Source organism: Triticum urartu, chromosome 7A, assembly GCF_056163025.1.
Source record: "Triticum urartu cultivar PI428250 chromosome 7A, HENAU_Tu73, whole genome shotgun sequence".
In the NCBI taxonomy this organism is placed as follows: domain Eukaryota; kingdom Viridiplantae; phylum Streptophyta; class Magnoliopsida; order Poales; family Poaceae; genus Triticum; species Triticum urartu.
Window position 1 is genome coordinate 65,914,605 of NC_141879.1, and position 13,493 is coordinate 65,928,097.

At 46.7% G+C, this 13,493-nt stretch overlaps 1 protein-coding gene across 1 annotated transcript; it reads right to left on the bottom strand.

The window, feature by feature from the left end:
- Positions 1 to 4,543: 4,543 nt before the first annotated feature.
- On the bottom strand, positions 4,544 to 5,134 carry LOC147957842 (uncharacterized). The gene has a single exon (XM_087531960.1). The coding sequence runs from the start codon at positions 5,117 to 5,119 to the stop codon at positions 4,664 to 4,666; it is 456 nt and encodes a 151-aa protein (XP_087388086.1). The 5' UTR covers positions 5,120 to 5,134; the 3' UTR covers positions 4,544 to 4,663.
- Positions 5,135 to 13,493: the final 8,359 nt, after the last annotated feature.

Here is a 13,493-nt window from a genome sequence, read left to right on the forward strand (position 1 = left end):
GACACAAGCCTTCCCAAACTCACTTAAATCTTGATGACAGTCTTCTAGAATAGGGGCTGCAACCATAGAGTTTCCTTTGTCTTGGTTAAGAGCTTGAACCATTTTGATATTATCCATTTGTATGAGGACATTGTTGCATCCGAACCGTTTGACCAGCTTCAAACCTTCATACAATGTTGCGGTCTACGTGGAAACGTCATCAGGAACATGCACTAATTTTGTTCTTGTCGCTGCCAAAAATGCCACGCTATAATCCCGGGTCACTGCACCACAAGACACTGTAAATCCGGCTTCGGAAAAAGAAGGATCAACGTTTAGAATAGTCTGGCCCAACATCTCCCTTCTCCATTGATTTAGGCATGGGGGTGTTGTTGGTTTCCTACAACCCTGACGAAGTTCAACACCAAAGCCTGAATTGATCGCCCCGTAGGTACTGGTGTTAGGACATTCTCTACTTTGATAATGCATCGCCTCTGCCACCATAAGTACCAGCAGGTACCTGCCACAATCTCTGAAAGTTGGACCAGATCCATATATGCCCCTTGGATTGCCGGGTCAAATAGCAATAAGTCAATGATCATGGAGCCTGATAGATCAACCTTTACCGCCTTGTCAATTAACCTCCTCGGCCCAGTGCCTCCCAGACCGAACGTGCCCTATCATATTTGAACAAAGCATGCGCTATGTCCTTAGCTTCAGATTCACATTTCGGGCATTGGGATGTGGTACCAATATGACGATTTGGTAGGACACATAAGCAGGGAATTGCATTGTGTAAACAACACCAGATGAATATTTTAATTTTCCTAGGTAGCCTCATACTCTAGATTTTTCTCCAAACCGGATGCGGGGAAGATCCCCCTGGGCCGCTACATTTGGGTCGTTGTTAATATAGCAGTCTTCCCATTGTTTGTAGTAAGCCCATCTAACATTGAAAATACCCCTCTTTGTTAGATGCCCATCGAACTTAGCTGTTAGGAATAAAAACATAATATATTTAACCTATTTTCACATATTTTCGTCGCTTAAAAACTACCAAATGAACCGGCGAACCGGCGATCCAATAGGTAAAAACCTAAATTGACGGTGTCACAAGTTCGATCACCAGGCCGGTACTTTGAACTACGGTTGGATGGTCTCCGGGTGAAAATACGATATCTCATCATCCAAATATGGCAACGTCGGTTTCTTTGACACTACTATGTGTCACCTTGGATCGTCGGGTTACCATCCAAGTCTCGATGGATGTGCCGCCTCAGACTTGTTTTATAGTCTTGGCTTGCACCGTCCTTTCGTGCTCTGGACCTCTGTGTCTGCTAGGGGATTCTCGTAGTTTTCCAGTCACGAAGCTGCATCTGCGTCCTTCCTCCCTCCCCTCGTGGTGGTTGTGTGGTACCTTCGACTACATGTCTCTGTTGACGATCACCTGCGCCTACGTCCAATGGTAATTGACGCAACTAGTAATGTGCGAACCTCTTGTTCTGGAAGCTTACTCCATTCAGTGGCACTCTTCGACGGTGTAGGTGGTAGAACTCAGCAGCAATGTGTTTGAGGATCATCCTTGTGGAGGAGCTTCTGGTCAATGTTCATGTTGGCTAGGCCGATGCCACCTCCTGATTTAGACAACTCCTGATTAATGGCGAATGAAAGGCTGCCAAGCAAGTGGGTGTTGTTGCTGCAATCTCCCGGTTCTCGGTATGGAGGCGCACATTGATGGCATACTCCTTGGTGTTGGTCGTTAGAGCATCTCCAGCCGCGCCCCCAACAGGCCTCCCCAAGGCCATTTTTTAGCACCGGCGGTGAAAAAACGGTCCAGTCGCGTTTCCAGGAGCCCAATTTTCGCCGGTTTGGCCCGAAACTGGCGCCGGCGGACCCAGGTCGAACCCGGCGCGCTAGGGGGCACCGGGGCAATCATTTTTGGTGCGAAAGAACGAGGACCCGCCGAGTCAGCGACCCCCGCGCCTCGTCATCCTCATCGCCTCGATTTCATGTGGGGAATCAATGCCAAGGCTGCCGCCGGTCAGCCATCCATTTATTTGTTTATTATTCATGCTACAATAGTATTAGCCGGAAACTTAGTACATGTGTGAATACATAGACAAAACATAGTGTTCCTAGTATGCCTCTACTTGACTAGCTCGTTAATCAAAGATGGTTAAGTTTCCTGAGTATAGACATGTGTTGTCATTTGATGAACGTGATCACATCATTAGAGAATGATGTGATGGACAAGACCCATCCATTAGCTTAGCATAAATGCTCGTTTAGTTTTATTGCTATTGCTTTCATCAAGACTTATACATGTTCCTCTGACTATGAGATTATGCAACTCCTCTGACTATCAAACGTCACAGCATAACTGGGTGATTATAAAGATGCTCTACAGGTGTCTCCGATGGTGTTTGTTGAGTTGGAATAGATCGAGATTAGGATTTGTCACTCCAATTGTTGGAGAGCTATCTCTGGGCCCTCTCAGTAATGCACATCACTATAAGCCTTGCAAGCAATTGTTGGGGAACACAGTAATTTCAAAAAAATTCCTATGCACATGCAAGATCTATCATGGTGATGCATAGCAACAAGAGGGAAGAGTGTTGTCCACGTACCCTCGTAGACCGTAAGCGGAAGCGTTATGACAACGCGGTTGATGTAGTCGTACGTCTTCATGATCCGACTGATCCTAGTACCGAAAGTACGGCACCTCCGCGATCAACACACGTTCAGCTTGATGACGTCCCACGAACTCTTGATCCAGTTGAGTGTCGAAGGAGAGCTTCATCAGCACGACGACATGATGACGGTGATGATGAAGCTACCGGTGCAGGGCTTCGCCTAAGCTCTTCGACGATATGACCGAGGTGGATTATTGTGGAGGGGGGCACCACACATGGCTAAGAGATCAATGATCAAGTTGTGTGTCTATGGGGTGCCCCCCTCCCCCGTATATAAAGGAGTGGAGGAGGGAAGGGCCGACCCTCTCTATGGCGTGCCCCAAGGGGGATTCCTACTCCTAGTAGGAGTAGGTTTCCCCCCTTCCCTAGTTGGAGTAGGAGAAGAAGGAAGGGGAAGAGGGGGAGAAGGAAAGAGGGGGGCGCCGCCCCCTCCCTAGTCCAATTCGGACCAGCCCATGGGGGCGAGCGCAGCCACCCCTTGAGGCCCTTCTCTCCTTTCCCGTATGGCCCATTAAGGCCCATTACTTCCCCAGCAAATTCTCGTAACTCTCCGGTATTCCGAAAAATGCCCAAATCACTCGAAACCATTCCTATGTCCGAATATAGCCTTCCAATATATCGATCTTTACGTCTTGACCATTTCGAGACTCCTCATCATGTACGTGATCCCATCCGGGACTCCGAACAACCTTTGATACATCAAAGCACATAACTCATAATACAAATCGTCATCGAACGTTAAGTCTGCAGACTCTACGGGTTCGGGAACTATGTAGACATGATCGAGACACATCTCCGGTCAATAACCAATAGCGGAACCTGGATGCTCATATTGGCTCCTACATATTCTGATTTTAATGTTTATAGAGGGTGCCTAGGTACCTGGGAGCTGAAAAACCACTCTCATGTTGTTCATGATTCCGGTGGGTAGAAACATTAGAAATGGGATGATCTCCCGGTTGGTGCCTGCTCCCCTACCATCTTCAGCATGGTTTTTCCCTGTCAAAGTATAACTCCTCGCTCAGCCGGCTTGCTGGCTTGTCCGGTTCTACCCAATGTTTTAAATAGCGGGATATGGAAAATAGCGACGAGCCTCCAAATCAGCTATAGCGGGCTATTTATGAAGGCGACCATTTAGTAGCACCCTGCTGAAAAGGCTATAGCGGGCTATTTAAAACTATGTTTCCACCTAATGACAACTAAATAGAACATACCATTGTGTAAAGTGTAGTGAAATAACAACTTAGAAGTTCAGGCCTTCAAACTTTCATTGTGTCTCTGATTATATGCATTCTGGGCTACTGACATAATCCTATCACATACTATTTGTGTCTATTTAGAGCAAGTACAGAAAGAAGAAAAATACTAGACACGTTACACGCGGTGAACTGGTGATCCTTACAAGTTCATGAAAGATTACAATCCATATTTTCTAGGTGCCAAACGGAAGACATAGATTGATTTGATACTACAAAACAACAGTGTTGCAGATATAAACAGTTAAAAAGATTCAGGTTTTGCTCTCTCTGCCATTGCCATAGCTACTAAACAAGATAATAACTGCATTTGTGTTGTGTCTCCAAAATAAAGCGAATTACAAATATAATTTTGTATGTCCCATCACATACAGCTGTAGTTGAGAGCTTGCGATCACCTAGCAAGACAACACAGCACACGTGAGGACGGAGACGCGATTGCTGTGTACGGATTAGCCAGAGGTGCAAGATACGGGTGGGTATGGAAGAGAATATGAAAGACCACTTGAAGTCTGTAGACTATAGGTATGAGCAAAATACTAGAGATGGAGGGTTGAAAATGCATTACCGATGCACCGTTAAATCCTGTTTTAGCGGCAAGGCCACAGCCCACAAGTAGGTAATTTTCAAGTGGAAACTGTATCGGATGTGATGCATCCAATATTTCGGATGCAATGATTTCTCGCCCCCGGCCTAATTTCATTGTGAATTGCCATCTTTGCCTAGAGCTGAGCATCAGGAAGAGGGCAAGCGCCTACCACTCCTGAGAATCCTCCATGAACTGCTCGGCATCGGCATCGTCACCACCTGGCGCCGGCACATGGGGCAGCTCCCCTTGGCCTTGAGCCACGTCTCGACGCACCTCCCGTGGAACTGGTGCCCGCACGGCGTCTCCTTCCACACCAACTGGCCGTCGTCCATGCAGATCGGGCAGCCGCGGCCGTCGGACGGCGCATCCACCGTCGGCAGCGCCCCAGCCACCGCCGCGGCCACATCCGAGTCGCGTGGAGCACCCGCCACGCGGACGCGTGGGATGATGTCGGCGGCGTATGCCGCGGCGCCTGGCGGCCGCGAGGATAGGAACAGAAGCGCTTCCAAGGAGGAGAGCGCTTCGGTCGTGTACTCGTCGTGGTCGCTGTCTCGCGGCAGATGCAGGTAGTCTTCGCCGATGTCCATGCCAAGCGACACCATCAAGCTCGCAGTTGCTCCGCAGATCCACCGGTTGATGCCTGGACGCGCCCGCGGTTGTATTGGTATTAATCCTTGCCAAACCGTGTCGGGGCCGGAGGACTGCAGGGATTGGCTTTCTTGTTTTTGAAAGAAACACGGATTACTTTTTTTTAGGGTAGAAACACGGATTACTGTTTCGTATCGGAGTGGCAACGATGGTTGCAGACTGATCGGCCCATGCTACTTCTATATAGGCCTCTCAATATGTTAAGATCTTCTTCTCTTTTATTATTACTTTATTAAAAACAATGGTAAAATAGTATTTGTTAAAACAGGTTTAATAAGAATTAAAATGTAAATTCATTTTACCGAATGTATTTGAAATTGTTCATCCTGTATAGAAAACTATTCATGGCAGGTCAAAAATGTTCATAGTGTACATGGAAAAACGCATTGTGTGTTTGACAAATGTGCCGAATAAGTTCATAGTGTATTGAAATGTATTTATCATTTGTTCGAACGATGTTCATTGCATATGATCAAGTGCTTTCAGTCGAAATAATATATCCAGCAGTCTGCTTACATTTTTTTCTTCTTTTGAAAAGGAGCTTGACCCCCGGTCTCTGCATGAGGGCCATGCATACAGCCATTTTATTGATTATTCATCAAAACCTTACTAAGTAATACATCAATAAGTCTAAAACCATCATCTTGCCAACATCTGTCGCTACTCTTATCAACTTGATTAAGGAATGCATATTGTCAGGGTCGCCTGCCCAGACCTCACACAAAGGCCTCACATCTATAACCGAAGACCTCAACCAAGTTGCAATCGTCGGGTCTAGGGCACACAACGGTCCAGCACACTCTCAGTGAGCACCAAATGCGCACGCTGTAGACACCGCCGCCACCATCTTCCATCGATCCATCTTCAAAACAGGTACCGACACATCTATCTTGCCATGCCTGTTGTCGACACCACCATGACACCAGACAACACCACCTCCCTGCGCACGTCCATCATCATGCATCCGTCCCCGAGACCCTCCAGCGCCACGCTGCCGAGACTCCATGTCGTCGATACATCATTGGAAACACCGTTCAACCACAGAAATCGCCCAGTGGTCCCTCGAGCCAATGCACACCTCCAAAAAAGACACCCACAATGGGAGAACGACACAAGAGCGCCGCCTTCATCCGATCGGGGATACAGGTCTAGAGCTTCTCCGCGGTGATGCTTTCAAGAAAGGAACGAAACAGAAGAGCGCTGCCATCACCGGCCTTGGCAACTAGCTGAGAGCAAGGTTTTCACCCTACTCGAAGAACCTCCGTCTAGCATCGTGTGCACGGGCCATCACCGATCTCTTCTACCGCACAATGAGCAGGCCGCATCGACCAGATCAGATCTGATCGGAGGCCAAATCACACATGCCACCAACCTGTCCACCAGGTCCTCCACGCCGTCGCTGATCCGAGGACTGATGGCCCGTCGCCGCAATCCGAGGTGTCATGGAGACCCAGATCCGGGGAACACACTCCCGCTTGTCAAGATGTCCCACGCCACCCCGCGCCGTGTGAGGAAGGAGCTCCTCCGCCTTCGGCATCAGCTGGGCTTAGCCTGGCGGCCTCCTCCATGGGCAGCGGAGGGGATGGAGAGAGCTGCGGCAGGGCGGCTCAGGCGGCACCGGCTTGGGTGCCGCCCGAGTCGCCCGAGCGGGAGGGCGATGCGGGGGCCTACGCGAGTCTCTTAGTCGCCCCTAGTCTATTCCTTGAGGACAATCAATGGTTTAATCTGCAGCAGTCTGCGTACGTGTTGCATCCATTATTTGGTCACCAATTTTCCAATTTTCCAATTTTCCAAGCAGCCCTTGACCGAGCCCTTGAACAATGCGGGGGCCTACGCGAGTCTCTTAGTCGCCCCTAGTCTTCTGGCCACCAATTTCATGAAAACTGATAAGGGTTCTGCCAAAACATATCTCAGGTGCTGAACTTCCACATCTGTTTCTTCCATTTCTGAGTAATTACCATAATTAATAGAACATGATAAATAACATATGTGAATATCTGAATAAACATACGATTATATTTCCCAACATAATCTCCCTATGCTGTTTGCCAATCTAACAAATATGTGTGTGTGTCATCACGAACTTAACCAGCCAAAGCAGCATTAATAATCTCCTAGAGAGGCAACTGCTGCTGTAACTCCGTGACAACATCTTGGCCGTACGCCTCGAAGATATCCGCCAATGCTGAACGCAGGGATGCAACACTACTACTGCCAGGCCTGGTGGGCTTCGTCACCACCTGGCACCGGCACATGGGGCAGCTCCCTTCCGCGTGCAGCCACTTCTCCACGCACCGCCCGTGGAACCGATGGCCGCACGGCGTTTCCTTCCACGCACCCGCCCCTGCCGTTGCGTCGTCGTTGTCGTCATCCTGCAGGCAAATCGGGCAGTCGCGCTCGTCTGCCGGCGCGTCGACTGTCTTCAGCGCCTTGGCCACCACCGGCTCGTCCGGAGCACCCGTGATTCTGAGGGGAGGAACTATGTCGGCCTCTTGTAGCTCTGCGAGACTGTAGAGACGGGCCTCGCGCGCCACCAAGATCCAGACGGTGGCTAACTGGTTGTCCGCGTGGATTTCTTCTTCGTGAAGCTGCAGGAAGCTATTCTCGTTGTAATCTTCTTCTTCTTCTTCTTCTTCTTCGTGATGTTCTTCCTGTTGCTCATGCTGGTCAGGTAGCCCGTGCATGTAGTCATCACCGTCTGCTTCCTCGAGCGGCAGATCGTCGTCGGTGGCGGTGTCCACGGCGAGTGACGACATGAAGCTAGCTAGCGTTCCGCCCCAGAAGTTGTGAGAGAGGAGTTGTGCCTACGTCTGGGGAAGAGACGCGCGTAATTGTAGTGGTCTGGCCTGATACGTCTCGGGTGAATCGACCGAGAACCACATGTCCGTGTCGGACTCGGACTGCATAGGGTATTGTTTCCTTTTTCGAGAATCGAGATGGGAGTAGAGTAGGACAACAAGTGTACATGCGTGTTTTTTTTTTTACCAAGAAGAGTCGGTCTGGAGTAGGGAAACAACCCCAGCCGGTCCTCCCACGTCGCGCCACGAGTCCCTTCTGGCCTGATACGGTCAGCCACTCGATTTTGCTTCCCTCAGCTTATAGTGAGGTTAGGAAGCCGTCCAAGTGCATAGAGCATCTAATAAAAAAATTATATTTCAAATATATAAATCACCATGCATGAAAAGAGTTCCGCATTCCTCGTGATCAATAATTTTTATTTTGCATGCTGCTATTTTAATTGCCTGATGCATTAGGCTGGTCATAGTGGGAGTAACTTAGCGAGTAACATAACGCATTTCGAGAAATTTTTGCTTATGTGGCAAGTAGTTAATGAGAAGTAGTAACATAATATGTTACTATAACATAGCGCTTCCCAATATAAGATGAGTCTACAAGCTAATAAATGAAGCCGTCTATGACACTACTACTATGTTACTTTGCACTATAAAGATAGTAATTTAGACTAGTGTTATATGCATGACACTAGTATAAGTTACTCCCCACTATGACAAGCCTTAGGAGTTAATGATATGGGAAGTGGTTGACTCCTCTCAATTTTCCAAGCAGGCCAAATAGGTGTCATTTTTGTCATTGATTTTTTTATTTAATATCCTTCATCCAATCTCCATGCACCTTGGGCCCGATGTAGCTATGCCCTATGCACCTAAACTGAGGGAGTATCATGCATATTACACTAGTATACTCACTTTGTTCTTGAAAGAGTGTACTTTCAACTTTGTTGAAGAGTCAAACTCTCTCAATGTTTGAGCGAATTTGTGTAAAAATATATCAATGTTTGTGAAACCAAATAGGCATATAATGAAAATATATTTTACCATGAATTTAATGCTACTAATTTGATGGCATAAATGTTGGTATAGTATCGTATAAATACGGTCAAACATATTTTTTGACTTTCTAACAAAATTGAAAATACACTCTTTCTAGGATGGAGAGAGTATAATACTATCCTCATAGTGCATAGTATACTAAATTAGTATAATAGAACATCTTATTTATTGAAATGCATGACAAATAATAGCGTAACATTTATTATAATACGGTATCACCTATGTTCTCTTTCTCTTCCTTAATTGCCTGCCACATCAGCATGTTTGCTAGTCCTGAATGCATGATACCGGTTAAGATACCACCACTGTAGCCAGCCTCAGGTCGCCTCTTTTCCCTCTCCCCCATCTTTTCCTTTTGTTTTGGTAAAGGGAGTTTCCTCTCCAATTTGTATTATTAGAAATCATCACATCAGCATATCATACGATGCGCACGGTGTAATCCAGTCCAGGTATTGTGGCACATGGGGCAGCTCCCATTGGCCTTGTGCCACGTCCCGATGCACCTCCCGTGGAACGGGTGCCCGCATGCATGGCGTCTCCTTCCACACCATCTTGTCGTTGTCCATGCAGATCGAGCAGCCGCGGCCGCCGTCAGACAGCGCGCCCACCGTTGTCAGCGTCTCTACAACCGCTGCCGCCAGCTCCGAGTCGCGTGGAGCACCCGCCACGCCGACGTGTGGGATGATGCTGGCCGCGTATGCCGCGGCGGTTGCCCGCAGCGAGTGTTGCAACAGCAGCACCTCGAAGGAGAGCGCTTCGGTCGTGTACACCTCGTGGTCGTTGTCTCTTGGATGTCATCAAACTTGCAGTTGCTCCCCAGATCCATCAGTTGACGCCTGGACGCGTGGTTCAAACCGTATCGGGGCAGGCCTGCGCGGTTGGTACTATTTCGTATCCGATTGGATCACGGATTGCCATGGTGATTGACCCATCCTACTTCTATGCGGGCCTCCCACAACACGGCTCAATAAGTTAAGATCTTTATGTTTTTATCTCGGGCAAGTAACATACCGATGACAAAGGGAACAACGTATGTTGTTATGCGGTTTCACCGATAAAGATATTCGTAGAATATTTAGGAGCCAATATGAGCATCCAGGTTCCGCTATTGGTTATTGACCGGAGATGTGTCTCGGTCATGTCTACATAGTTCTCGAACCCGTAGGGTCCGCACGCTTAACGTTCGATGACAATTTGTATTATGAGTTATGTGATTTGATGTACCAAAGGTTGTTCGGAGTCCCGGATGAGATGGCGGACATGTCAAGGAGTCTCGAAATGGTCGAGATGTAAAGATCAATATATTGGAAGGCTATATTCGGACATTGGAAAGGTTCCGAGTGATGCGGGTATATTTCGGAGTACCGAAGAGTTTCAGGAATTCGCCCGGGAAGTAATGGGCCATACGGGAAAGGATAGAAGGACCTCAAGGGGTGGCTGCGCGCCCCCCATGGGCTGGTCCGAATAGGACTAGGGAGGGGTGGCGCCCCCCTCTGTCCTTCTCTCCCTCTTCCCCTTCCTTCTTCTCCTACAACAACTAGGGAAGGGGGGAAACCTACTCCTACTAGGAGTAGGAATCCCCCTTGGGGCGCGCCATAGTGAGGGCCGGCCCTCCTCTCCTCCTCTCCGTTATATAAGGGGAGGGGAGCACCCCATAAATACACAAGTTGATTTCTTAGCCGTGTGCGGTGCCCCCCTCCATAGATTTCCACCTCGGTCATATTGTCGTAGTGCTTAGGCGAAGCCCTGCGTCGGTAACTTCATCATCATCGTCAACATACCGTCGTGCTGACGAAGCTCTCCCTGACACTCAGCTGGATCTAGAGTTCGTGAGACATCACCGAGCTGAACGTGTGCAGATCGCGAAGGTGTCGTACCTTCGGTGCTAGGATCGGCCGGATCATGAAGACATACGACTACATCAACCGCGTTGTAATAACGCTTCCGCTTACGGTCTACGAGTGTACGAGGACAAAACTCTTCCCCTCTCGTTGCTATGCATCACCTAGATGGATCTTGCGTGTGCTTAGGATTTTTTTTTTGAAATTACTGCGTTCCCCAACAGTGGTATCCGAGCCAGGTCTATGCGTAGATGTTATATGCATGAGTAGAACACAAAGGAGTTGTGGGCGTGGGTATATACATATTGCTTGCTGTCACTAGTTGATTCTTGATTCGGCGGTATTGTTGGATGAAGCGGTTCTACCGATGTGCTTCGCACACAGGTGGCTGGTTGGTGTCAGTTTCTCGAACTTTAGTTCAATCGGATTCAATGAACAGGGTTCTTTCTGAAGATCAAAAAGAAATCACTATACCGCATTGTGGTTTTGATGCGTAGGTAAGGACGGTTCTTGCAAAGCCCGTAGCAGCCACGTAAAACTTGCAACAACAAAGTAGAGGACGTCTAACTTGTTTTTGCAGGGCATGTTGTGATGTGATATGGTCAAGACGTGATGAGATATAATTTGCTGTATGAGATGATCATGTTTTATTGAAGTTATCGGCAACTGGCAGGAGCCTTATGGTTGTCTCTTTATTGCATAAGATGCAAGCGCCATATAATTGCTTTACTTTATCGCTATACGATAGCAATAGTTGCAAAAGCAATAGTTGGCGAGACGACCATCTGACGACACATTTATAGAGATCAAGATGATGGAGATAATGGTGTCATGCTGTTGACGATGGAGATCATGACGGTACTTTGGAATGGAGATCAAAGGCAGAAGATGATGATGGCCATATCATGTCACATATTTTGATTGGATGTGATGTTTATCTTTTATGCATCTTATTTTGTTTAGTAAGTCAGTAGCATTATAAGATGACCCCTCACTAAATTTCAAGGTATAACTGTTCTCCCTGTGTATGCACCATTGCGACAGCCACATGATGATCGGGTGTGATAAGCTCTACGTTCACATACAACGGGTGCAAGCCAGTTTTGCACATGCAGAATACTCGGGTTAAACTTGACGAGCCTAGCATATGCAGATATGGCCTCGGAACACTGGAGACCGAAAGGTCGAGCATGAATCATATAGAAGATATGATCAATATAGAGATGTTCACCATTGAAAACTACTCCATCTCACGTGATGATCGGACATGGTTTAGTTGATATGGATAACGTGATCACTTAGATGATTAGAGGGATGTCTATCTATAAGTGGAAGTTCTTAAATAATATGATTAATTGAACTTTAATTTATTATGAACTTAGTCCTGATAGTAATTGCATATCTATGTTGTAGATCAATAGCTTGCGATGTAGCTTCCCGTTTAATTTTGATATGTTCCTGTTTAATTGTAGATCAATAGTCATGCCCGTGTCGAGAGGTATGAGACCTCTGACAGTACATTGCCTACAAGATGGAGGAGAATAGCTCAACCAGTGAGTATGTGCTCACATTGTCTGGGTACTACAATTCCTTGAATCAAGTGGGAGTTAATCTTCCAGATAAGATAGTAATTGATAAAGTTCTCTAGTCACTATCACCAAGTTACTAGAACTTAGTGGTGAACTATAATATGCAAGGGATGACGAAAACAATTCCCGAGCTCTTCGTGATGCTGAAATCGACGAAGGTAGAAATCAAGAAAAGTATCAAATGTTGATGGTTGACAAAACCACTAGTTTCAAGTAAAAGGGCAAGGGAAAGAAAGGGAACTTCAAGAATAATGGCAAGCAAGCTGCCACTCCCATGAAGAAGCCCAAAGATAGGCCCAATCCTAAAACTGGGTGCTTCTACTACAAAGGAAATGGTCACTGGAAGTGGAACTGCCTTAGATACTTGGCTGATAAGAAGGATGGAAAAGTGAAAAAAATGTATATTTGATATACATGTTATTGATGTGTACTTCACTAGTGTTTATAGAAACCCATCAGTGTTTTATACTGGTTCAGTTGCTAAGAGTAGTAACTCGAAACGGGAGTTGCAAAATAAACAGAGACTAGTTAAGGACGAGGTGATGATGAGTGTTGGAAGTGATTCCAAGGTTGATAAGATCACCGTCGCACACTCCCTTTACCTTCGGGATTAGTGTTGAACCTAAAATAAATGTTATTTGGTGTTTGCGTTGAGCATAAATATGATTGGATCATGTTTATTGCAATACGATTATTCATTTAAGTCAAAGAATAATTGTTGTTCTATTTACATGAATAAAACCTTCTATGGTCATAAACTCAATATAAATGGTTTATTGAATCTCGATCGTAGTAATACACATATTCATAATATTGAAGCCAAAAGATGCAAAGTTAATAATGATAGTGCAACTTATATGTGGTACTGCCATTTAGGTCATATTGGTGTAAAGCGCATGAAGAAACTCCATGTTGATGGACTTTTGGAATCACTTGATTATGAATCACTTGATGCTTGAGAACCATGCCTCATGGGCAAGATAACTAAGACTCCGTTCTCCGGAACAATGGAGCGAGCAACTGACTTATTGGAAATAATACATACTG

What these genes read in the sequence shown, in the direction of transcription:
- LOC147957842 (XM_087531960.1), bottom strand. Translation starts at nt 5,119, where the DNA reads ATGGTGTCGCTTGGCATGGACATCGGCGAAGACTACCTGCATCTGCCG.